This window comes from Strix uralensis, chromosome 24 (genome assembly GCF_047716275.1).
Source record: "Strix uralensis isolate ZFMK-TIS-50842 chromosome 24, bStrUra1, whole genome shotgun sequence".
In the NCBI taxonomy this organism is placed as follows: Eukaryota; Metazoa; Chordata; class Aves; order Strigiformes; family Strigidae; genus Strix; species Strix uralensis.
In genome coordinates, this window is record NC_133995.1 from 9,258,147 (window position 1) to 9,284,573 (window position 26,427).

At 48.4% G+C, this 26,427-nt stretch overlaps 1 protein-coding gene across 2 annotated transcripts; it reads left to right on the plus strand.

The window, feature by feature from the left end:
• Nucleotides 1–1,003: 1,003 nt before the first annotated feature.
• LRIG2 (leucine rich repeats and immunoglobulin like domains 2) lies at nt 1,004–25,328 on the plus strand. 2 transcript variants are annotated; one of them, XM_074893934.1, is made up of 19 exons: nt 1,074–1,126; nt 7,242–7,313; nt 7,799–7,873; nt 8,373–8,507; nt 9,030–9,173; nt 9,306–9,449; nt 10,040–10,183; nt 10,439–10,582; nt 10,709–10,858; nt 13,337–13,417; nt 14,249–14,320; nt 14,460–14,528; nt 15,935–16,098; nt 17,284–17,604; nt 18,493–18,774; nt 19,368–19,817; nt 20,298–20,447; nt 21,669–21,950; nt 22,590–25,328. In XM_074893934.1, the coding sequence occupies exons 3-19, from the start codon at nt 7,803–7,805 to the stop codon at nt 22,817–22,819; spliced, it is 3,033 nt and encodes a 1,010-aa protein (XP_074750035.1). In that variant the 5' UTR covers nt 1,074–1,126; nt 7,242–7,313; nt 7,799–7,802; the 3' UTR covers nt 22,820–25,328. The 2 variants fall into 2 exon arrangements, with proteins under 2 accessions (XP_074750034.1, XP_074750035.1); XM_074893933.1 differs by lacking the exon at nt 10,709–10,858 and having other exon boundaries at nt 1,004–1,126.
• The last annotated feature ends 1,099 nt before the right edge of the window (nt 25,329–26,427 follow it).

Sequence of the window (26,427 nt, forward strand, 5' to 3'; positions counted from 1 at the left end):
TCTGCCCAGCGGGGACATGCACGGCCGCCTGGGCCGGGGAGCTGCGGGGCGCGTACCTTCCCCCCGCAGCCAGAGCAGCCGGCAGTGGGGCCTGGCTGCGGCCCAGCCTGGCCGTGGGCCACCGGGGGAAGCTGGGGCTGGCCCAGGAGCGCAGGCGTCAGCTCCAGCTTGGCCCTGCTGGTGGGCACCGCTGGGCCCGACCCGCAGGCAGGGGGGATGTTCTCACCAGCCACGGCCCTGCCGCGGGACTGTGTCTCGCGCCCCAGCGCCGAGGGCTGTGTCAGGGAGCGGGTGCCCGCGCCTGGGCCCACCCAAGGCCCGGGGGGTAAGCGGGCACCCAGACCTGGGGCAGCAGGGCCGGCCCTTCCCGAGGCCAGGGCCACGAAGTGGGCGCCCGGGGCTCCCGCCACAGACACCCCGAACCACGGGGGGCACCCGCTGGGTGCCTGCGGTCCTGCTCCCTACGGCCACCCTCGGGGGGAGCCCGAGCCCCTCGGTGGGACGCCAATAGCACAGGGGGGTGCAGCGGGGACAGGCTGCAGGGACCGGCGGTTTGGCTGCTGCAGGCTGGGCCCGGGTGTGGGCAGCGGGGCTGGGCGCCGGCGGTGCGCGGGTGTGCGCCAGCAACCGCCGGCACTGCGGGGCTGAGGAGGCCGTTAGGGGCCGTTTGGGGCCGTTAGGGGCCGTTTGGGGCTGAGGGCGCCGAGGCACCCCACCGCCGCCGCCATCCGCGGCCCGTCTGAGGCGGGCAGGGGGCGGGGATACGGGTGCCCCGCCCCTCCTGCGCGGCCCCGCCCCTCGCCGCCTGCGTGCTGACGTGATGACGTATGTGACGTGACGGGGCGGGGCGCGGCGCGGCGGCCGGGCCGGGCGGGCGGCGCGGGGCCGGGCCGGGCCGGGGGATGCGGGGAGCAGGGCCGGGCGTGCGGGCCGCCCGCGGGGCGCTGCCGCGGGCTCTCGCGGTGCTGCTGGCGGCGGCGCTGTGGGCGCGGGCGGTCGCCGCCGCCGAGCCCTGCGCCGCGCCCTGCTCCTGCCGCCGCGGCCTGCTGGACTGCAGCCGGCACCGCCTGCCCGCCGGGCCGGGCCCGCGGAGGATCCCGCCGCTGCCCGCCGGCACCACGGGGCTGTGAGTGAGCGCGGCGGGGCGGCGGGGCTTAACGGGCGGCGGGGCTTGTGCGCAGGCCGCGGCCTAGCGGGGGGCGGCGTGTGCGCGGCCGCGGCCCGGGGCCTAGCGGCGTCCTGGCGGGGCGGGCTGCCGGGCCGCCGGTGGGGGCTGGCCGGGGCCTGAACGGGCAGGTCGCGGTGGCCGGCGGTGCCGGTGCCCGGTGCCGCGGGTCGCTGTCCCGGGCCCGGTGCGGCAGAGCCCAGGAGCGCTGTGGGCAGCGCGGCGGCGACCGGGCCTGGCTGGCGGCGGCGGCCGCCTCGGAACCGCCAGAGCGGGGTGGGGGGCCCGGCCCCGCTGCACCCACGGCCGCCCGAGGAAGGTCCGCGCTCCGGGGTCGCCCCGGCGCGGGTTTGGTGCTGCCCCTGCCCCGCTCTGTGACGGTACCGCTTGAGGGCAGCGGAAGCAGAAGCAGGTTGTGGTTAGTGAGAGTTTTGGTGACGCCGGTCAAGGCAGGACTTGTGGTTCTTCAGGCCAGGCTGTAGGACACGGTCCCTTACAACTGTCCCTGGAAATACTCCTTCCAGCCCCCGACTTCAGCTGTTCCTGCTGCTGCTGATTTTCTCTGCAGCCCTTTGCTGCTTTGCAGCTCGGTCACTCCCTCCTTTTCGCTCAGGAAAACCGCTGTGGACTCCTCTTGACATTTGCTGCTGCTGTTTTTAAAAAGAATCCCACAAAACAACCTTAGTCTCTGCTCCCAAGAGTATAATTAGAGAACGTGCTAAACAGTATTCACACGGGGTTGTGTGCGGGACACCTTTATCCTTCCCTGGCCATTACTGTCACGGTCACCATCGCCTTTGTCACCTTTGGCTATAGCTTACTCAGATGGAAGAGGTGCTGAAGTAGGAGGGACATCAAAACCCACTTTTGTGCACAGAGGAGTCCTCGGGCCCTCTTGGAGTGATCGTGTTTCCCAGTTGATAGAATTAAGGTTGTTCCAGACCAAGAAAAAGCCTATTTGGAAGATAGCATAAACACACAAACCACTGTTCAGTTAACTCCAGGAATTCCTCTAGCAGGACCCAAGAGTTTGATCTGTATTAAAAACTGGGCATATCGAAGGAAGCTGGTCACCTTCTTGCCCCAGGGTGGTTCTGTAGTTCTCTTCTTCCTGGCACTGTACGCAGTTGGAAATGTTTAAGGGAAAATGTGTGTTTCAGCGTAGAAATACAACTAACTTGTGTGTGAAACCTGTCGTGTGTAGAAAGGTCCAAGGATATCTTAACTTCGGGCTTGCCAGGGCGGGTGTCAGTGCCTGGAAAAGAGAGTTGGCAGTTCATCAGGTGGCTGATAAGCAAAGCAATAGCTGTGCTGCTTGGGGAGCAAGTTTTCAAGCTTCAACAAATACTTGTATCTTTCTCCAAGCTGATCGAGGGCGTGTTTCAAACGGCTTGGCACGGGGTGCGATGGGAAGAAGAGGTGCTGGCACTGTGCTACGTTACGCAATCTGACATGTGCTGCAAACAATAATTAAGTGTATCATAGAGTGGTTTGGGTTGGAAGGGACCTTAGAGATCATCCAGTCCCACGCCCTGCCCCGGGCAGGGACACCTTCCACTAGCCCAGGTTGCCCAAAGCCCCGTCCAACCTGGCCTTGAACCCTTCCAGGGAGGGGGCAGCCACAGCTTCTCTGGGCAACCTGTGCCAGGGCCTCACCACCCTCACAGGGAAGAATTTCTGCCTTAGATCTCATCTAAATCTCCCCTCTGTCAGTTTAAAACCATCACACCTTGTTCTATCCCTCCTCCCTGATCAAGAGTCCCTCCCCCCTTTCCTGTAGCCCCTTTCAGTCCTGGGAGGCCGCTCTAAGGTCTCCCCGGAGCCTTCTCTTCTCCAGCTGAACCCCCCAACTCTCTCAGCCTGTCCTCACAGGGGGGTGCTCCAGCCCCCCGAGCATCTTCGTGGCCTCCTCTGGCCCCGCTCGAGCAGGTCCGTGTCCTGCTGCTGTTGGTGCCCCCAGAGCTGGACCCAGCACTGCAGGGGGGTCTCACCAGAGCAGAGCAAGAGAATCCCCTCCTCGCCCTGCTGCCCACACTGCTTTCTGGGCTGCCAGCGCACGTTGCTGGGTCATGTTGAGCTTCTTGTCAACCAACACCCCCGAGTCCTCCTCTGCAGGGCTGCTCTCAATCCCTTCTGTGGATGGTGTCTGTTGTGGCTTTCAGGATTTTGGCACACAAAGTGTGTGTGACATTTTTTCTTTACTAGGACTAGTTTAGCAGTTCTGAATCTAAACGAGCTATAATGCATACAAGCTGTTTAAAATTAATCAAAGATTCATTTTTCTCACATAGAACAGTCCCTGATGTGCTTTTCCCTCTTAGTTCTGTGACGTCATTTCACCTGACTTTGAAGACTAAAATTTCTTGTTTATCCTAAGTCTTTCAAACTACTTGCAGGTGATGCTTCCGGTGTGGGGGCTTTGGGTTTGTTTTGGGTGTTTGTTTCTAATAAGGCCAGGAGAGCACCTTCAGAACTTGTTTTCATGACAGAAATGTTCAAGCGACTGTAACGTCATTTCTCCTGCTAAATTACATATGTTTTGTGGATAACCCAGTGGTATGAAAAGGGTAGGGAAGTCAAGGAGCTCTAGTGAATATTTTTTGATGTGCCCGCATCCTAACATCACATTTTGTAGAACAAGGAATGCAAGCCCTGTTTGTAGGGCAGTCATCTGTCGGGGCAGAGGGAAGCACGATGCTGGTGGTTGCTCCTTCCAGGCCTATATTAGTGCCTGAAAATGTGTTTATATATCCACTTAACTAGGGAGACGGTGAATAAAAGTAGATTAGATATCAGTTAATTAGCTGAGCAAGTTCCATTCCCAGCAGGCTTTTTGGGTGAGCTGGGATGGCTGCCTGCGTTGCTGCGGAACACCTGTACCAGCACGGCACCCCGGGGAGGGAGCGGGTACGCTCAGTTGGGCGGAATTAAGATCATCCTCCAGGACTAAGTGTGCAGTAATCAATTCAGTGTGTGCGTTCTGTTTTATTTACTTAAGACATGAATACCACTTCAGCTCAAAATGAATGTTTGGATGATTTTGTATACAATACCAGATGAATCTCTGAAATGCAAATTTTGCATGTTTGCTCTGTATCTTGCATAACATGGGCCTCACAGTAAAAACACAAGTGCTTCTAAAATGATGGGTTCTGTTCTGCCTATTTCAGAGCATCAGAGTGAGAGAATTATGTCTGGTTCTGCATGATAGCAGAAATCTTATCTGTGTGGTCAAATATCTATAAACGCAGAAAACCAGACAATGTGTTTCACTTTGTACTTCGTGATCAGCCAGTCTGTTTGAAAAGGAAAAGTAACAGTAACTAGATATAAATAGTGTCAGAACTGTTTTCAATATGGACTATACCCAACTGCTTGAAAGAGGACTTACTGTTAATGAAAACTTTGTTGTAGTCCAATTCTGAATAATAATAGAAAAATACTTTCCTGAGCTTTCTAAATTAAAATCTTCTGGGGGGAGGAGGATACCTTGATGTTAGCAGATCCTCATCACCCAGGCCCCGTGCCAGTCAGGGTTTAAGAGGCATTTGGACAATGCAATAATTTGCTTTAACTTTTGCTCAGCGCTGAAGTGATCAGGCAGTTGGACTGGATGATCGTAGGTTCCTTACAACTGAAATATTCTATCCTATGATACTCCTCCTGAAAGCCTTAGAAAAATCAAGTTTCTGCTTTCTTTGCATATTAATCTGACTCCCAAGATCTTTGTCAGTGCCTGCTAACCATGCCTGACACGCAGGTAGGTCTGGCTCAGCACCCGTGCATGGTTTTGCTTGTCGGTGCAGGGTCTGGACAGCTCGAGGACTGTGGTGTTTGTGATCACCTGTGTCCCTTGTCTCATCCTTCCTCCGGGGGCTGCGCTCAGGCCCTTTGGGCTGGCTTAGTACCCCCCGGTCTGGTTAAACCCACTGCTGCCGAGGGGAGACTCCTCAGCACTGGCTGGGCGCCTGCATGTTGGAAAGAGTCTTCCTCTGGGGTTTGGGATTAGTGCTGCCACGCGCTGCCCGCTCCGCTGAGCGCGGCTGATGGCTCCCGCCGCCGTGCTGGGCTCTTCGGCACCCCAGAGCGCCGGGGCTGAGCCGGGCTCCGGCCGCGGTGGGCAGGCTGGGTCCAGAGCGCCCGAGAGCCTCCCCTGACGCGGGAAGGCAGCTCCCGGAGCAGCTCGTACCCCGCTGGTTTTATGTGTTACGTGTCTGTTGAGGGAGCAGGCCCCCGGAGCGGCCTTCAGTGGCTCGTGTGCATTGTTCTCTTGATTATTTTTTTTTTAACTGTAGGAATTAATAATTGTTTGCAAACCTGTTTGCTGCTGTATCTGTATACTTTACATCTTGATGTAATCAAAAGAATACATTAACAACTGTCTGACTTGCCGTGACACCCAGGATTTTAATAATTCATTGCTAGAACGGTATCTGTATTGTGATCCTGAGTGGAAGTTAACAACAAATAGTCTGTCAAGTCCTTGCTCTCTCCCAATAGGTTCTGGTCTTGCAGATCAAAAGTGTGTCGGTGGTGCCACGAGCTCTGGGGTGAATAAAACCAGGTCTTGCTCTGGTTGTCCTCTGGTTAGCGGCAAGTCTTCCCCACAGGGAGGGTTCCTGTGGCAGCATTCACACCCGCTGATGGACCCTTACTGTACTCGGCGAGGCTTGAATTTGTAGAGCAACCCCTTCTTCAGCAGCGGCAGCAGCCTCATTTTTTCCTTCCCCTGGTCTCGGGTTTGGGGCAGCTTCGTGTCCGCAGGGTTCGACCCTCACTGTAGCTGAAGTCAACCTCAGGCCCAAAGCTATTGCAAGAGTCACCGAGTGCGTGGGTGCCTGGTTGTCACCGGAGATAACTTTACCTGTGATCAGTGACATGGTACTTTTGTTCGTAAAGGATAATTTTGTCTCCCTTGTCAGCGTAGCTGCAGCCTGCCTGATAATCTTAAAACTAGCTGTAATAAATATGTGCTGTGCTACTTTGTAATCGTGAAGGAGAATCAGTGATACAGGACCTCCTCAGAGGAACTCACTGGGAGGTGAACAGCTTTTGCTGGAAATGGCTCATTACAGCTGTATCCTTGTCGCCAGAATGGGAAATGGAGTGAGAAGGGTGATGCCGTACGGACGGGCGGGCACGGCTGGCTCGTGGGGACAGACTTTCTGATTTAATAGGCGGTGTCCAGAAAGGTGTCAGAGAGATGAGTTGGTTTCACCGTTTGGAGGGACATCTGTCTGTCCTCGCTGGTACGGCTAGAACCAGGTTTCCATCACAAAGCTGATGTTTTTTGGTCATGCTTTGACTCGTGTCACAAAATAGAGATAGTCTGTGCACAAAGAGTTAGCTCGCAGAAGTGGACCCTTTGTTTATTTTTCCCTGTAACATTTTATGCCCCAAGTCCAAGGCAAAAGTAAAATACTGCTTTAAAGTTAAAGCAGTGGGAACAGCATCAACATCCAGCATGGGCATTAAAACCAGATTTAACGACTCTCATGCCCATTGAAACAATCCAACTCCTGCATTTGTTTCCTATAAGCAAAACCAACTGGCACTAGAGCATGCCTTCTGTAAGCTTCCCAGCCTCATGTTTCTCTCCCCTCCAGCTTGTTTGGTAATTGCGTGTATGTTGTTCCTTTAAATAAGCCTGCCTTGACTAGTCAGCGTCTTTGAAAAGCTGGGCAGGCTGAGAAAATGGGGATTGTTGCTACAGAAAACAGTTCAATAACAGGCATTTTGTAAGAAATTAATTTCGTGTCCTTGGAAAGTTTTTCTTTTGGGTGATAGGCAAGTATTGTCGATAAAGCTGTGATTTAAAGGAAAAATGCTCTGGTCAGGTATGATCCTTCTTTCAAGAAGTCTTTTTAACAAAAAGTTATTTGATTCAAACAGAGAAATAGAACTGTCTAGACTTATTGTGAGTGACCACTGCAACAAGCTAGGAGGAATCTCCTCTTCCTTTGGTGAAGGAGGAATTGATGTATCAAAAATATGGTTTAAAACTTTCAGGTTTCATAAAGCATATGTGTGTGGTTTTATTCCAGGAGCTAGAATAACTTTTCTCTCTGTTCTCTAGGGATTTAAGTCACAATCATTTATTGTCATCCAACTGGAGCATTGATTTGTCTGTGCACACTCTACAAGAAGTGTAAGTTGTTTTTTGTGAGGATAAACCCTGAACATACCCTGCCTGATTCTAACCAGCACGTTTCGTTACATGTCTGGATATCTGGTCTGACTTGTAGAAATATTCAGTGCCAGTTAATTAAAAATGGATGCTCTATGTTGGCAGCATGTTTTATGTATAAAACTGATGCTTTGTGAGCAGAAAACTTTTTCATAAAAGACGACCAATATTTTTAAAAAGAGATGTGGTGCGTTTGTTTTGACTATAGCTGGCTCTAAGTTAGAGAAGTAATAATACCCATGAAAATGGTAAAAACTAGCATGCTTTGCTATTAAATTGTTTAAATTATTAGTATTTAAGCTTTCAGGGAATCTTTTTTGTCAACTACTAACAGACAGAACTGTGAAATGCACTCTGTGATACAAGGGATTTCTGCTGGGTACAGAAGGGTTTTCTTCTCTTTGAAGTGCCAGTAATCTTTCTGGGTTTTGCTTTTTTTTTTTAAGGAAAATGAATTACAATGAACTAAGTGAAATTCCGTATTTTGGAGAAACAACTTCTAATATAACTCTTCTCTCACTGTAAGTAATAGCTTCTCTGTCTTTTTCTTGTTTAACAAACGAGAGGATTGTATTAGAGTTTTGCTATCAAGTTGTAGGAAAACATAGCTGCTTTTGTCTTGGAAGACTACTCATCTAAAGTGCTTTAGGGACTATGTAAGCACTCTTTAAAGAAATACAAATCAGTTAGACAATCAAGTCACCCTAAATTACCAATAAAATGCAGTCAACCAAGGCAGGCAGCTTTGAAGGGGAGGGATTTAGTCTAGGAATGACAGTTCCCACAAGGAGCAGCCCAGCTACAGGCTCCAGAATTTGAATCTATTCATATGTCAAGGTGGCAAATAGCTGTTGGATTTTCAGTATTGCTTCAGGAATTAACCCTTTGAAGTGTGTGATACATGTCTCAGTTAAGAGCCTTGCTGATGAAATTGATACACAGAATCCAGTAGCTGTTTCAGCTGGGCAACTTGAAGGGTGGGATGTTTTGATAATCATATTTGTTGCTGGTATTTTTCAGGGTACACAATACCATTCCAGAAATAAATGCTGAGCAGCTCCAAGTTTACCTTTCATTGGAAAATCTAGATCTTAGTTCTAATCTTATCTCAGAAATTAAAGCTTCTTCTTTTCCACGGATGCAACTGAAGTACCTGTAAGTATGAGTGATCTGTTATGTCTGGGATTCCTGGCTCTACAACAGTAACGTTGAGTACCTCATCTACTCTAAGTTGCTGCTGTCTTAAAGTAGGCAGCCTTGCATGGTTTGAACTGGTACTGGTGCTTAACATAGCTACAGATGTGCTCGAAGTACTTTTCAAGCCAGTCTGTATTGCATTTTCTCCAGTGGTATGGAAGACAATAGCTGCTGTTGTCGAAGTGCAGGTACTGCAGCCAGCAGGGACATGGAATGATTTCTGCCTGTTTTGAGTAGATCACTGCTGACATTGTCTCGCCCATGTCTAACCGAAGCATGGGCATGAAGCAAGAATCACCTCCTAGCACTGATTCCTTTGGGAAAAACGATTTAGTTTGGTATACCAGAGTTCAGATTTGTGATGTGACTTCACAAGGAACTTGAGTTGTAATAATAAGTGGTTGCTCTGAAGTGCCTGTGCAGTTGTGTTGATAAAATTCCCCATGTTCTGAAGGGCCTCTTTTCCTCTTCCTTTCCTAGGAATCTGAGTAACAACAGAATAACTACTCTAGAAGCAGGCTGTCTTGATAACTTATCTAGCTCCCTAATGGTGGTAAAGCTGAACAGAAACAGGATTAGTGTGATTCCACCAAAGATCTTCAAATTGCCTCACGTGCAGTTTCTGTAAGTAGCAATCTTGAAAGCTTAAAACCGTGGTGTTTACAGCTGTGTTTTTCATCTCAGTATGTGTTCTTGCCTTTCACAAAGTGGTGCTTAGAAAGATGTCTTAATATTTGAATGTCATCTTTATAAAAGGGAACTGAAAAGGAACCGGATTAAAATAGTGGAAAGCCTTACATTCCAAGGACTGGAATCCTTAAAATCCTTGAAAATGCAGCGCAATGGGATTAGCAGACTGATGGATGGAGCGTTCTTTGGCCTGGGTAATATAGAAGAATTGTGAGTATGCCTGGTCGTGGAATTTCTTTTAGGGACTCTGGCTGGGGGGGGGGGTTGTATCCTGAATGGCTTCCCTTACCCCGGGGCTGTGCTGAGACACTGATGAGCTTACAGATCTGTACTTTCCCATCATTTTGATACCGTGTCTGGTTGTTTCAGATGTGGAAAGATGTTGGCTCCCTCCCCAACTTCTTCCCACTAGCTGATCAAGAATGCTTTGGCTCTGTAGGTTGCTTTTTGCACTCCCCGTAGCATGGGACGGTTCTTTGCTGTGTGGCTGTTGGACAGGGGTGGCACAAGGCTGTGCCATGTGGTGTATGCGAAAGATTTTTAAAAAAGAAGTCCTGTTTGAGAACAGAGATGACAGTTCTGCTGCTGCCACCGGACCACTGCAGCTGTTGTTGACTTACTCAGTTCTTCATACACTTTAGTTTGAAACCAAAAGAGCAATGAAATGAGTATAATTGTGCATTCCAGGTTGCCTAGGGCTTAATGTTAGTAAATCAATTTGAGATCCACAAGGTGAAATTTTGTAAATATATTTTCATTGATTATCTATTTGGCAAATGTTTTTCCTTCTAATTCCTTAGAGAACTGGAACATAATAACTTAACAGAAGTAAACAAGGGCTGGCTGTATGGTCTGCGGACGTTGCAACAACTCTACGTTAGCCAGAATGCCATTAACAGGATCAGTCCAGATGCATGGGAGTTCTGCCAAAGACTTGCTGAGCTGTGAGTCCTGCTCTGCCTTTCACTGGGGATTTTGTAACGTTGCAGTAACAGATTGGATAGCACGTATGTAGCAAGGCTGAGTTATCAGAGGAAGCGCTCAGTTTCCTTGCTAGGCCCATGGCAATGCTGTGTATTCTACTTATAAGTGTTCTGTTAGAGAAATTAATCAAAACGCAATACTTAATCACGTTTGATAGTATCTTCGTTATTAATCCCCCCCCACCTGCCTTTAAAGTGCATGTTCAATGTTTCTAGAGACTTGTCATACAACCAGCTAACTCGCCTCAGGGAGTCTGCCTTTGTGGGACTTGGTTTACTGGAGAAGCTAAACCTGGGTGACAATCGCATTAGTCACATTGCGGATGGTGTGTTCAGAGGCCTGGCAAATCTTCGAACCCTGTAAGTACAGAAAACTTCTGGGTCAAATCTCAGCTTAACGCAGTGCGGCTTTTGGAGATAAAGACAATGAACATTGCAAGCCTGAGACCGGTGTTCTGGTGTTGTTCTGTGCTGTCCTGCCTGCAGGTGTGGCGGGGCGGATAATCTTTTGGTCTGCCAAGATAACAGAATTCTGGCCCAGCTAAACCAAACCTACCACTTAATGTCAGTGGTGGTAAGAAGCAGCGGCTCGGTGGCCTGGGGTGCCCGGCTGCACGGCATACCGGTTCCGAGGAGGTGGGGGAGTCCGCTTGTATAAATGCCGGTTGTGTGGGGTGAACAGTCGGCCTGGACCTCTCTCTTATTCCAGAGGGTTTTGTTAGGGCTGGGACCTCAGAAACCAAGCGGTGTGCACCCTTTTGGTTGCAGAAGGTTGGGTTTAGCCCACCCTGCTTGTGCGCTGGTCACGGACGTAGCGGGTGGGAGGGGAGTAGGATTGCTTCTTGCCGTCACAGGCGCAGCTCTGCGCTTGCCAGGACCTTCCGTAGCAGCTGCAGCTGTTTGGCATTTCTGACAAGAAAAGACTCAATCCTGGCTCTTAATAATAAAAAAAAAAGTGTCCCAAGTAGATCTGAACAGTTGTAATCATCCTGAACAATGGTAGTTGAGAAAGGAGTGAAAGTTTATAACCCCTCTGTCAGTTCATTAAATAAATGCTTAAATAAGCAAACTCACCAGAGAGATTTATGTAAGCAGTCATATTCTGTTAACCTTAATGCAACCTTTTAATGAAATAATTAAAACTAATTTCTTAGATTTAGAATAGCATGAAAAAGAACAAGAGCAGATTAATTAGTAGGTTTTCCTGGGCTCCTCAGGGGCGTCAACAGCGCAGAGGCTGGCCGCTTGCGTCAGGTTGGAATGCGCAGGACGGAGGGCAGTGGTGATTAACAAGGCTCCAGGCATTTGTGCCCAGCCAAGCGTGCGGAGCCAACTCCTCTGCTCACACAATGAGGGGCTTTTCTTCTGAGCTGCTCACTCATTTTGCTAAGCGGTCTGAGTAGTGGAGTGTAAAAATACTTCAAACAAGAGGAGATACCGTGTTGCTGTCGGATTCGTTCCATTGTTTGTGGTGCTGGTCGTGGCGGTGCTTGGGCTGACGTAAATAGTTCCCTGTAAGTTCAGCTCCTGCTGCTATTCTGCAATGTAGCTTTAATTAGTGAGAATAAACTGTAAAACTGTACATTAACTGCAAGGTAATAAGAGCAAGGTAGGATTAAAGGTGTAGCTAAGAATAACACTGAAGTTCTGAAGTTTTACGTCTTACCACATTATCCGCTTCACACTACCGCGAGTAGCTCGGCGCTGATACCCCTCCAGCATTCACGGTCTAAAACTCTGAAGCAGACCTGGAGATAATTCTAGAAACAAGTTGCAAATCACAGGAATGAGCAACTTGGAAATAAATTTGGCATATTGTTCATCTAGTCATGCTTCTCGTTAGATCACATCCATGTGGAGTATTTTGGCTTGAATAGTTTTCGTGCAGGAGAATACTTCACACGAGCAGGTATCAAGGCCGTATTTGAAAGACCTTGTGATGCATGAATTCTTTTCTTTTTGTCCTAAACTTTAAAGTGTATATAAATTGTGGAAATAACTGCTGTCTCGTGTTAAGAACAAGACTTCCATGTTTCAAAGTAAGAAAAATAAGAAAATAATGTGTTGCCACTGACAGTGTCCTGGAGGTTGATCCCAGTCTCTTCCAGCATGGTACTCTACACAGCTTACAGTCTCACCCAGGGGAAAGTAGACACTTCATTTTTCCACCGTTAGCACAAGGAAAGAAGTGCTTCTGTGAGGTGAGGTGTGCAGTCGCCTGCATACGGAGGTAGCTTTCTGTGTCAGTTGACTCGTTTAGAAGCTCCATCAAGCTGATGTGTATAATATCTGGTAAAAGGCAGTGCAGGCTACTTTTCGTGGGTGTAGTTTCCTTTAAACACACCCCTGTCTGCAGGGACTTCTGTGCACGGTGGTGTCAAAACAGATGAAAACTGGCTTTGGAAACTCTTGGCTGAGTCCACGCTATTCAGGCTAAAAATGCAACTGAATTTGTTTCTCCTTCTCTCTAAAAAGCATTTAATCCTCTCCAAACCGTATCACTACGCTGCTTTTGCTGTTTAGACCACGCTTCGATGTGAGGGGCCGAAGTGCTGTGCAGAGGTCAAACAGAAATCCCATTAGCTGGTAACGAGATTTGTGAGCAGAATATCAACTTAATTCGGAAAATCTACTCCTTTGTGCCTGGCAGCCTTACACTGTAACCTGTGTGTAATCTCTTAATATGCTAATGCAGTTATAAGCCTGTTACTCAGGAAGATTAATGCTGCTGGTGTATTGGTTAATTCACTGACATGAACCAACTTGCTTCGGGAGCCTCTCCCAGCTCCTGGTAAATAGTCCATCACATGACAAGTGCGAGTCAGGCCGGGTCTGTCCTTAAATACCACATCAAGAAGTTGTGCTGCAGAATTTGTTTGTGGTTCTGTCTGCGGCACTGATCTTGAACTATTCTGTTTTCCCTTGCCTCTCTGAAATGGGGTATTCATCTTCTGACAAGCTTAGTTTTAGAAAAGATTTGAGGCCTCCAGGTGACAATGTGCCAGGACACTGTAGCTGGCCTGGACAAGAGTAAGTTCTCTTCCCTAGCTCGCCACTGGCAGTGGTCACGGTGATGTTCCAAGGCTGCCTTGTGAGAAAGCTCTTCTCCCGCAGGGACTTGCGGAACAACGAGATCTCCTGGGCCATAGAAGATGCAAATGAAGCATTTGTGGGACTCAGCAGGCTGGACAGACTGTATGTATTACAGACCCCTGGAGTGACGGCTCTTCCCGGGCACGCAGAGTCGAGGGAGAGTGTGAAATACCGAGTAACTGCAAATCACTGACAGGAGGCAGAAAGCCTTTCTCGGGGCAGCTGTATTCAGTGTGTGTCCACTGGTGTGCTACACCCGCTCGGGTTCCGTGTTCAGGAGCACAGGGTCTGTGTAGCACCGGATCACCCTGCAGCACCAGTTTGGAGAAATTAACCATAAGTATTTGCATTTACTATTGACTAGCCCCGTCCTGCTGTGTGATGATTGTCACTTCTTTTGCTTCTTTAGTTTGGGTAGAAGTTATTGCTTATAAAAAACCCCAAACTAAACCACAAAGTATTTTTGAGCAAATCTGAAACACTACTGAATTCACAGCTTTTCCGTGCTTAGGCTGTGCACTTTCATCCAGTGCCATGTGCTCTGTAGGAAGCTCCGTCCCGTGGAGCTACAGACACTGCTTGCAACAAACGGCTTAGTGTGAGGGTGCAGCCTCGGGAACTAATGTGATTGTGGCGGATTGCTGTTGGGAAGTTACTGCTCCACTCCCAAGTTCTCCTTACCACTCTTGCATTCTGCTGGCTTAAATTGTGTTCTGACACATCTCTAACCCAGATCTCTAAGTTAAGAACGGAAAAGAAACCCTGTTCTTGGGAAAATTAGTTGAGCCTTTAAGCTCAAAAAGTAGTATTTGATCTTTGAGCTCAGAATTAGAAACATCTTAGTTAAACATCATAGGAAACTTCTTTTGGGTCTTATTTGTGAACTCATTGACATTCAGACTGGTTTCTGGGTTTGGGGTCTTTGTCTTTCAGAATCTTGCAAGGAAACCAGATTAAGTCAATTACCAAAAAAGCATTCTCTGGTCTTGAAGGACTTGAACATCTGTAAGTACTTTACTTTGTAGAACTTCTAATTATTTGTCAACTTCAGTCTTGTGTTCTCTGTCCAATTTTCAAGAATTTAACTGAAGGTGGCATACGAGATCATACTTACCCGTTGTTGTTCTCTTTGCTTGACTTACAGAGACTTAAGCAACAATGCAGTAATGTCCATCCAAGAAAATGCGTTTGCCCAGGCTCACCTGAAGGAGCTGTGAGTTCATGACAATTATTTACAGATTCTTTACAAGTCCTACCTTGTAGAGAATCCTTCAGCCGTTGTAGGATTGGCTGAAGTGTGTCTGCTTTCATCATGAAATATTTAAAGCAATGCTGGTAAATGATCGACTCAAAGGCGGTAGCAGTATACTTAGATTTAAGGTTTGATAAAACCTGCACCTCCGTTTTCTTAGTTGCAATTAGTAGAAAATAATGTTTTCTTGCAATGCTGAACCATTAAGTTTTTCATATCTTATGATTTTGCAGCAAGCTCAGCACGCTCTAGCACGTAGATAGCGAACAAAAGAAATAATTCATCAGGAATCTCTCAGGGGGGTTAGCTAACCCCACATTTTGTCTTCCCATTTTTGGGGCTAGGGAAAGGCTTTAAAATTCACCACTAGACAAGAATTTTTACTTGCTCAGCAGATGCTTAAGCTGCTAGAGCCTCTTGTGCTCTTCAGACATTTAAAGTATTATAATGTGAAGTGACCTTCACACCCAAGACTAATCCTGCTGTAACGCAGTCATGTATCTGAGGTAAAGTCTCTGCATATCGTGTAATCTGTTTTAAAACTGTTACTCAATTAGTTAATCTTGGCCAGATGGACTTAGTCTGCAAGATCTGCCAGTTTGAGGAGACACATTTTAGGTGTTAAAGATAAGACTTTCGTTGCCTTCTCTGCTGTATCTCAAAAGTGAGGAATCGTTGGTGTGCGTGGGGGCAAACGGCCGGGTGGAATCCTGGCTTGTGTGCGTGCCTCTCCTCTCTCACTCCTGGATTCACCACTTCTTGATCGCTTCTTGAGAAAGTCCAGCGATTTAACCAGTCATATTGGGACATAATACTTGGGAAATCTTGAAAGCAGATGGTGGGGAAAACGTGACCCGTCATCGCTTCCTGTTTGCATTTCTGTGGAGAGAGAAAACAATCTGCAGTAGGTGCCTGTATGAAACAAATCACTTTCATTCTTACTCGTTTTCATGCCAGCTAATAAATATTTATTGAGGCTTATACTCATTTCATAATGGCAAGTGTGTTTAGTGTGGGACATAGAGCTTCCTTGCAGCGTTATGTTCCTTTTAATTGCTCTAAAGAGGGATGGCATAATTGTAAACACGGGCTTAGTATATTTTTGTAGAAGTTGAAAATTCAGGGTTATTTCTTCAGAATTAAAAAGAAACATAAGGTTTTAACGCTGACACAGAGAGAAGGTTTTTCTTGATTGTTTATAGCGTATATAGCTCACACTTTATAATAAATACTCATAGGCGTAAAAGAAAACTGTAAATCCTGAAATTTCTGAACGTATATGCTTTAAGTTGTTTTGCTGCATGAAATCACATGTAGGAATGTGAAATACATAAACTTTAATCACGCTTTTTTCCTTGTTCCTGCAGAGTTTTGAACACTAGCAGCTTGCTGTGCGATTGCCAGCTGAGGTGGCTGCCGCAGTGGCTCACGGACAGCCGCTTGCAGCAGGCCGTGAACGTCAGCTGTGCTCATCCCGAGTGGTTGGCAGGACAGAGCCTTCTCAGCGTGGACCCTGGTGACTTTGTCTGTGGTTTGTACTTTTAATGACTTCTGATATAAAATCATGGTAACCCAAATCCGTGCCGGTACCCTTCTGAAGCCAGGCTGTAGCGCTGCTGGGGGCACTTGGTCTCGGCCATGATGTACACGGGGGCCTGTGTACATCACTGGGTCTGCTTTGGAGTTTGGGGTTTAATTCTGCTTCTCTTTGCTCTGTTTTGTGGTGTTTGAGCACTGAAGCTAACCTGAGGGAGTGATTCTGTGAGACTTCATTGTTTTTCATTTAGGTTACTGTTAGAAACTGGTTACGCTTCCGCTCTCCCTGCCTGTGAACGCCTTCAGCTTTGGAAGGGCTGTTTGACACTTCCTACTGGTTCTTGTCCACACCAGCAAGGCTGGAGCAGTTAATACTCTGGCACGTTTTCTGATGCTCTATATCTGTAATGTTTATCTGGTCTCTGCCACCACAGTTTGACATAAGCCTGTTTATTTTTGTAACCGAACTGTGAGATGGAAAACTGAGAGACTCTTTGCCCAGAGCCATGTGTGAAGTCTGTGGCAGACCTGGTGTTCTGTTTTCCGGGTGAGCAGCCTGATAAGCGTTACTTGTGTCTACGCAATTCTTTCATTCTTTTGGTGGTAAAGGCTACAGTAATCGCCATGTAGGCGCAAGCACCTACCTCTCATTCTGATATCCCCACCGTGGTGCCTGACACTGAACGCTGCGTGTGCCTACGAGAATGTCTTTGCTCAAATAATAGGTGTTGAGATAACTCTCATCGAGTGGGATGAGACGGGGAACTGACAGCTTGCTGTGCTTTGTATTTGTAGAACTTAAAGGCTTTTCAAGATATTTAAACTATCTGAAAATAAGTCTCAGTCCTCTGTAAACTAGCGTAGCTCTTCAGCTGAGCGTGGCTTTTGTGTGTGATCTAAATATAGCAAGTTCCAGACAGTTGTACAAAATGCAGGGCCCTGCTCAAGACCACGCTTCGACGCCGACTGTTTTCAGTGCTTGTTCCGTTTGCCTGCCTGTGGTTCTCATCCTCTTTCACAGCTTGGTTTCCGACTGAAAACAGCTGAATACGTGCACCTCAAGCAGGACATCTGTTCCAAAGCTTGCTCTCTGCTTACATTGCCTTTTGAGTGAGTTTTCTTGCAATATTAATTCCAAGTTTAAGAGGAAAGGAACTAATCGTGGTGCTTTTCTGTCCAGATAATTTCCCTAAGCCCCAGATAAGGGTGCATCCGGAGACCACAATCGCTCTGCGAGGCATGAACGTGACTCTGACCTGCACTGCTGTGAGCAGCAGCGATTCGCCCATGTCCACGGCCTGGCGTAAAGACAGTGAAGTACTCTATGATGCAGAGGTTGAAAATTTTGCCAGGTATCAGCAGCAAAGCGGTGAGGTGGTCGAGTACACCACTGTCCTGCACCTTTTCAATGTGAATTTCACTGATGAAGGGAAGTACCAGTGCATTGTCACCAATCACTTTGGCTCCAATTACTCCAGCAAAGCCAAGCTGACTGTCAATGGTAAGCAGTAATGGTAACAAAGGAGAAACACTTTTAACCTGAAGCTTTGTTTGAATAGCTGCAAGTCTATTTTTTCACTAGAGCTGGCCCAAAATAGCCTTGCAAGACTGTCTCACAGGTATTTAGAAGTATTAAACATCTTTTTATAAAACAGGAAAGGAGTGATTTTTTTTTTTTGTGCGTGAAAAGCCTTCTGTTCACTTTTTAAAAAAGGGGCAGATGCCTCCCGTGCTTTCATTGTAACACAGTTAGTAGTTCAGCTAGTTAAATGGAGGTAGAAGTCTCTTAAACTAAAAGCTCCCTCTGCTGTCTCTTCAGAACTAAGCACCTCTTCCTTGTGTTTGTAAAACTGGGGAAGATTTGACTAAAAATAACTGTTGGGACTGGAAACAAACCGAACAACCAGTTATGAAGTTGTTTGGTTTTAGCCATAACGATTCTATTCATGCTACTGACACCAGTCAGTGGATGGCTGATCCCTGTTGTATCTGAGAGCAGAGGTGCCTGTGGTGTCCAGAACAGATAATGCAGACTTGGACCGATGGGGTGGAAGTTCACAAGTTCACCTTCCCTATTGCCAGGGAAGAAAAAGTGTGACAGAGGTCTTATGAAGAAGGCTAAACCTTTTCCCTGTATGTGCCCCATGAGGAGTGTTGTCTCTCAGATCATCTTAAATGAATGCTGTAGGTACTGTGTCTAAATCTGGAGGATAGGCTCCTAGGAATGACCGCTGAAAACTTGTGCGGTTCTTCAGAAGAATCTGCCCCTCTCTCTTCGGGAGAACTCCAGGTGTGTTTCAGACTGGTTTGTTTTCAGATGTTCTCTCTGCTGTGGAGCTCTTGCTGCTTTTTTCCGGATACTGAAAATATGAAAACTGTCTCTTTGCAGAGCTGCCCTCCTTCCTGAAAACCCCCATGGATCTGACCATCCGCACAGGGGCCATGGCCCGCCTGGAGTGCGCGGCGGAGGGCCACCCTACTCCACAGATCTCCTGGCAGAAGGATGGTGGCACAGACTTCCCTGCTGCGAGAGAGAGGAGGATGCACGTCATGCCTGAGGATGACGTGTTCTTTATTGCAAATGTAAAAATAGAAGACATGGGGATCTATAGCTGTATGGCGCAAAACACCGCGGGCGGTTTGTCGGCAAATGCCACGCTGACGGTGTTGGGTAAGCAGTGTGCTGGTCGGTGCTGGCGCGTGGATCCCGTCGCTTCTGCGGGGGTAGCGTGGCTTGTCTGCAGGCAGCGAGCTGAAGGCCTAAAGAAGGGAGTTAAAGTACAAAGAGCAGCACTTGGTTGTTGAACAGCGAAGCTTTAGAAGCTGAGCTGCGGTGCTGACTGGTGAAGTTGGGGTGATCCTTGTGGGGGGAGCCAAGGGGCATATCTTAAGCCAGTGGTGCAGACTAGACAGATAATTTGTGTTGCCTTAGAACAAGTCTAGTCACAGGTAGCAGGAGCTGAGCAGTAGTGCAAGGACAGTTCCTTCTGGAGTGCAGTATTTTATGAAGACCCTGACTTTCAACATTACAGCCATATGCAAATTTAGACCTGGTGTGCTTTGGGGTGTTTGCTGAACCTGCATTTGCTGCAGTGATGCAGGGAAGAGCTGAACTCAGAGGAGTTCCTGAACCCTGTGTTTGATTGCTCAAGTTTAGGTTCAGGTTGTAAGATCAGATTTTTAAATGTCAGGTAGTACACAGTGGTGTGGCACAATGAGGTTATCTTACAATTTATCTTTTATTTTTCCCCTCCACTGTCACAGAAACTCCCTCCTTCGTTAGGCCCCTGGAAGACAGAACGGTAACCCGAGGTGAAACTGCTGTCCTGCAGTGCATAGCTGGTGGCAGTCCTGCCCCTCGCCTCAACTGGACGAAAGACGACGGCCCTTTGACGGTCACAGAGCGGCACTTCTTTGCTGCGGCAAATCAGCTCCTTATCATCGTGGATGCTGGACTGGAGGACGCCGGGAAGTACACGTGCATCATGTCCAACACGCTGGGCACCGAGCGCGGCCATATTTACCTCAATGTCCTGGCGTCCCCAAACTGTGATTCTTCCCAGGGTGGCATTGTGCATGAGGAGGACGGCTGGACGACAGTGGGCATTGTGATCATCGTGGTGGTCTGCTGCGTGGTGGGCACATCCCTGGTGTGGGTCATCGTCATCTACCACATGAGAAGGAAGAGTGAAGATTACAGCATCACTAACACAGGTAACCTGCAGAAGCAGCAGTCTTCAGCCCTGTTTTTAATGCAAAACACTTGTTAAGAAATTTCTGGATTCATTACAGATGGATAAGATTGCAGAACTGAAGATTGCCTTCTAAAATCTCTTCAGGGATTTGCTCTAATTCCTTCATTTTAGAGGGTTCTTTAAATACAAAAAGCATGTTAATTCTATTCCTTATACACTAGATTTGTTCTGCGTTGAGGGAAAACACTGAAGTCTGGAAATATTTGAATACATTTACAGATGTTTTCAGGACCTAGAATAATGTGTGTAAACTTCTGGTCTGGCCCTGTTAGTTTTGAACCAGCTATGTGGATTTTTAATCACCGAGGCAGAGAAAAGATAACTATATGTGAGCTGTAATTCTGGATGCGTTGTTGTTAACATGGGTGGTGGTGTTGGTACTACCCTGAAGTTGTCCCACTTGGCTGTTAATGCCGTCACTGTTAATTCTGCCTTGCAGAGGAGATGAACCTACCTGCAGATATCCCCAGCTATCTGTCCTCCCAGGGAACTCTGTCAGAGCCTCAGGAAGGCTACAGCAACTCCGAAGCAGGAAGCCATCAGCAGCTTATGCCTCCAGCCGGTGGCTACGTGCATAAAGGCACAGATGGTGAGCAAAGCCCCGCGCGGACGCTGTGTTTCAGCAGGATGCCAGCGCGCGGCCCCTCCCCGTAGCTGGCAGCGGTGCTGCCCGATGCGCTGTAGTACCGCTTGTTAACATCAAAGGTGACTTTTCCTAGAGAGGAATTCAGGTTGATCTGAAAATTTCCATTAATTCTTTTGAGTTTGAGGCATCTCCTGTTTTTCTTCTAGTGTTTGTTTATATTCTGCTATCAAGGCTTCTGCATTCTGTGTGTGTCATTTAATCTTCGGTCCAGCAACATCTGGGCTCACATCTGCCAGGAGTGCCTTTGCATGTAGATGTCACGGCTGCTGTCCTTCGGGTGCCAGAGTAGTACGGTTCCCTCCAGAGGCTCTTTGCCTCTGGGTTTGTGGTCTGGTCAGCAAAGCAGGGATGCCATTAGATAATTCCTAGGTTTAATGTCAAGGTAGATTTTTATACTATTTTTTTCCTTTGGCATCTCAAGAGTCCAGGCGAAAGAGGTGGAAATAAAGTCTGCCTGGAAGATGACAGGCTGTCCCTTTTGTCCTTGGCATGAAATTACTGCCTCTGCCAGCCACACGGTCTGCTTGCCAAAGTCCTAACTGAAGGGTCCACACTATTTCTCTACCTTGTTTGGACGCTTTTCAGGATATTCGTGTCACTGAGTCCATAGAGATGCTGTGTTTTGCCACTGAAATGCTGAGGAGCCATCCCATCCCTGTATGGGCTGGCTTTCAGAAGTGATCCTTCGGTGTGGTTTTGTGATCTGTTCCCTCCGGTCTGTAGCCCCGCTGCAGCCTGTGTCAGGAGCAGGGCAGAGGCAGCTGGTTCGTCGGCTGTCCTGAGGGGTGTGGGCGGGCGGGTGCAGGTCTGGTGACGGAGCACGGCCCATGGGGCAGCTCTTCCAGCTGTTCCTGAGCTGCTCAGACCTGCCTGGAACCCTTCTGCCCTTGAAACAGGGGAGCTCTCGCTCCTGTCCGTGGCTTCCCCCGTCTGGGCTCCCAAGGGCAGAGCGATTGAGAACGTGGGTGCTGGGGACCCAGAGCCTTCTCGCGGGACCTCTGCAGCGACCAGTCGGGCTGAGCGCTCTGTTACCACGTCAGCTGTCTAAAGGCCCTTCAGACCGTGCCACTGTAATCACCGTCATGCTAAGACGTGAAAGAGGCTGTGGAAATTCAGCGTCCTTATCCTCTTTAAGAGTATTTTGGTTTTCCGTCGTGTTACCAGGTGGCGCAGCGCCGTTGGTGATCTGCTCGGACTGTTATGACAATGCAAACATCTACTCCAGGACACGAGAGTACTGTCCCTACGCCTACATCGCAGAAGAGGACCCCCTGGATCAAACTCTCCCCAGTCTCATGGTGCAGATGCCGAAGGAAACCTACGCAGCACGTGCCCAGCATGAAACCAGTACTCTTGATAATCTCTTAGCAGACAGAGACATGGCTGTCTTCCTTACCAACCACGACAAAATAACTGAAAAGAAAATCTCCTCCCAGCAGATTAATGGTGAGTGTCCCCTTTTCCTTTTGTTGCTTTGTATTCCCCAATAACTCTGGCCTTCCTCGTGCTGCCCTGCACTGTTGGCCCACAGCTAATTCTTCAAGTGGCCGCAGTTTGTGGAGCAACTCATCTGTGTGGTAACCACCTGTTCTCAGCTCGAGCCCTGTTTGTATCCAGTACCCAAGAGCTGAAGAGGGTGATGTTTAGAAGATGGTATTTCTTAACCTGCAGTTCATCTCTTAAAGCTTCTGGAACGTGATCCTTCGCGTGTTCTTCAGGGACATCCCTTAGCCAAGAGTTAAAGCTTCACATAAGAAATTCAAATAGCCCTTCTGTTTGAGCTGGCCTGAGTTTCAAAGAACTCCAAAAGATTATTTTGTTGTTGTTGTAAATTGATTGGTTTTATATTGATTTTCTTCCAGGTAGCCTTTTTAAAAATTCACACTGAAACTGTGTGTGTTGTTTCTGGTTACTGTAACAGACTGCTGAAACGGGAGAGCATCCAGTAAAATATGCTTTCAAAACCAGAGAAGATAACCTCAGAAGGATTGTTATTGCTGAGCCACACAACGCAAAATCTGTCTAAAATTTGAGTGTGTTTATTGTGAACTCACCCCTGTTCATCTTCTAATCTTTCTTCCTCAGAACCCTTTCAGCTTCCTTTGTGGGGAGTAAACAAAGACCTGGCGCTCTCTCACTCCCACTTTCTGCATCAGCCGCCAGCCCGCGAGACCTCGCGGCCTCTCCGAAGCGAGGGCGTTGCCGACAGCGACCGGGAACAAGCCGCTTCACCCAGACCTTGCCACAGGTCACGTGAACATAACTTTGATTTTAATAGGACACGGAGCATTCATGACTCTAGTGAAACCACGTAGGACACTAAAATGAAGTCTTGAAAGCAAATCCATATCAAGTGACTTTTTGTATTTACTACCTCAGGACTAACCCCAGGCCAAAGATGCTTGTGTGCGTGGTCTGCAATTGCAGACTGACTGAGCAGGCACAATCTCCAGGAGGAGGTGGCACATGCCCTTTTTCCTTGGATTTCTGTGTGTTGGAAAATGGGAACGTGCAACAGAACACATGGATGATTAGTGATATCTACTAAAACACGGATTTTCTGATGCTGGAAGCAGCCTTTGTGTTGGTGCATGCTTTGCAAATCTCTCAAGAATGCACAGCTATTTCACACTGCATTGTCTGCTTGAAAACAAATGTTCAGGGCCTCCTCGTGGAATTCCCCAGCAACTGTGAGCGTAAAACTCTTGGCCAGCTTTTTGTTCCTTAGACTGTTGGCAGGCATCTGTTACCAGTCTAACTTTGGGGCTTGTTTTTTCCTATGAATAATGGACTCTAGTTGTAAATAAATTTGCATTTATAAATATTTTGTATACACTAAGCATATAAATGTGTTGGCTGTAATGTAAATATATTTTTTATTATGCCAAAGTATGTATCATACTGTTAGTCTTGACAGCTGCATATCAAGCCATATGGGTGTCTTGGTGGGACTGAAAGCTTGTTTCTGAGGGGTAGAGCTCTCTTTGCTTTGGGAAGGAGTGAGTTTGCTCTAGGGACGTGGTGAACCTGTGATGGAATTTCATTGTTACGCACCACTCTGCAGGCATTAAGCCTGGCTGACCTGACTGCAAGCTGATCCGCTTCACGACAGGAGCAGAATTCCAAGTTTGACCCATTTAAGTGTTGAGAGAGTCCTTAAATCTCTGCTAGGCTCCCGTCTCGTCCCGGAGAGCGTAAAGCCCCATGGACCCTGCGTTAGCCCCTATTCCAGGCTGTAGGATCCAGCTTCCCAGAAGTTCTTGTAAATAACAAACAACAGTACACAGACTGTTTCCTTCTGGTCATCGGGTAAAATAGCTGTAAGATGGGAGTTTTGAGTGGTTTGTTTCAGAGTTTATCTAAGCTCTTGTCTTTAAAAAAAGCCATTGTGTTGTGTATGTTGCAGAGAGGTCTCCATGTATTTTTCTTAGCTGACAGTTAAGTGAGCTTTTAAAAAGAACGTTGTGATGAAAAGCATCAGATAAATTGGGAGAGCATTTGATAAATAGTGAACTAGACTGTGGATTTTCTGTTTCCTCTGCACAGCCAAGAGGCATACGCCATTTAAAACACTTGTGTCCTTTTCTGTTGTAAAGTATCAGGGAAAATTGTTGCCCTCTTGAACTCTGATAGTTCCCCAGACCTCAGCGTGGCCAAAATGTTTGAGTATTTGACAGGTGAGAAATGAAACAATATGCAGGGCACCACTCAATATTGAAAATCCAGTACTTGCTGAGACAGGGGAAGCACAATCCCCGTTAGTTACCTCTGTTAGCTATCTGAAATCTTTTAATAGCACATGCTGGAAGAAGAATCTGAGGTTCATTCCTTTCTGGTTTTATTTCCTCCAGGCTTTTCCGTTCCTGACAGCATTTAAGCCGTGGTGCTTATTTTCAGTCCCAAGTTCTCTCTGTTGCAGGAACCCGGCGCTGACAGTTTAAATCCAGATGCGAGAGGTGGTGCCATGGAACTGCAGCAGCAGCACCGCGGCCCCTGGCTGCTCTCCAGCTGCTCCCGCGGCCGCAGAGCGCTCGGTGTCTGCGGAGCCGCTTCCGTGCGCGGGAGAGGAGCGCCCTGCTGCTGCTGCTGCCCCGTCTGCCGCCACCCTTTGGCAAACGCTTGTTGCCTTTTCTTCCGTCCCTCTCTTCTGTGGAGTTGAGCCGAGCCAGATGTGTCACGGTCTGGCTGTGGGTGCCCAGACCTTTGGGTGCACTTTGTGCTCCCTGGTGCGACTGAATGCCCTTTAGGTAGGTAAGATCTGCTTGGCCAGGACCGAGGCTTTACAACCAATGCTGTCCGCACCCGAACAGGCTCACGTGCGAGCTCTTGAAGCCATTTCCGAGCTAGAGCTGCACTGATTTCTGTGAGCTACTGGCCTCTAAAAGCTGCCCTTGTGAATTAGGACATTTGCATCCTTCCTTGAGCAGCGGTGTCTCTTTAAAGTCCATAAGCTGGTTGTAAATAGCTGAAGCTTGTAAGTAGGTGACCACCTTGCTGTGCTTAGCATTGTGGAAAAACTTCCTGGGTAGACTTGCAGGAAAAATCAGGTCTCTTCCATCCCCTTTCCAGGGAGGTGCAGGTCGGCCAGAGCGGCCGTTCTGTCTTCAGCAAACGCAGTTTCCTCAATCAATGCCAAAGCACGACCAGTACAGAACTGGGGGTACGTCAGACAGTGTGAGCAAAGCTGCTCTTGTTCCCTGTTGCTATTTCCTAGTGTCTATTTATATTTTTTTCACATAAGAATGTATATTTTGTATAGCATGTGTAATATATGTTTGTCTATTGTAATATACCTTCATTCAATAAAAGGCTATATACACTGAGCATCCGGTGTAACTTTGTTAGCCTGCAGATTAAATAATTCATTTTTGTTCTATGATATTTAATTTTCACAGAGAAAAAGCAGACTGTAGACTTGGCTGTCTGGACGTGTTCCTGGGCAGCTGGCTCCAGGTGCCCCTGCTCGAGCAGAGGCTTGGACAGGGTGAGCTCCAGAGCTCCCTTCCAACCTCAACCATTCTCTGATTCCATGATTCTTATTTCAGTGTTCCGGTAGGAAACACCCGGTACCCATTTCTGAAAGCGTGCAGACGCTTCTCCCATGGTGCCGCTGACTCTGGGCCGGGAGACTCGCAGATGGCTGTGCCCCAGCGCCGTCCTCCTGCCGCTCGCATCCTTTGAAGGACCAAAGGGATTTTCTTTCGGCAACAAACTGCCGGCACGAGTTGGTGAGAGCGTGTCCCTGCGTCCCTGCCGCCGGGGGGAGAGGTGCGCACCGCCCAGCTACCGTCCCTCCGGAAAGCCGACGTAAGTTCTTTACTCCTTTGAATAACTTTATCACCGTGTTCTTGCTGGTGCCTGTTCTGGTGATTAACCCCGTTTGCTCTCCTGTGCTCCCTTTTGTCCACGTCCCCGTGGTACCTGTTGGCGGGGGCCGGGTGGAGGTGCAGCCCCACTTGCGGGAGCTGCTGGCTGGCGCGGGGCGGCCCCTGGCTCCCTCTTCCCAGGGCTTTCTCCGGTGCCGATGCAGCCGCTGCCTCCCACCAGCTCTGGAGCCTCCCCTCGTGTTTGTAAACGGCGCCGGGGGTTTCCCAGGGACGGGAGCTGAGGCGCTCACAGCGTGTCCACAGCTCTCCCCGGATCCCAGATTTTTGTGTGATCTTCAGTGGTTTCAAGCCGCCGCGATTGCAGGGTGATGGCCTCGGTGGTACGAGCCTCCCCCACGAGCCTTGATTTACCCGGGAGCGTGAGTGTTGTGAAACCCCACCCCGTCCTGAGATCCTCTCGACAAGATGCTCAGGAAAAACCAGCTCGCGCCTTCCCCGGTAAGTTCAGCTCTCCCTGGTTCGTTATGTACATCTCAGCCCTGGCGCGGTGTCAGAGAACCGACAGCTATTGAAGATAAGATCGTGAATAGTTAATG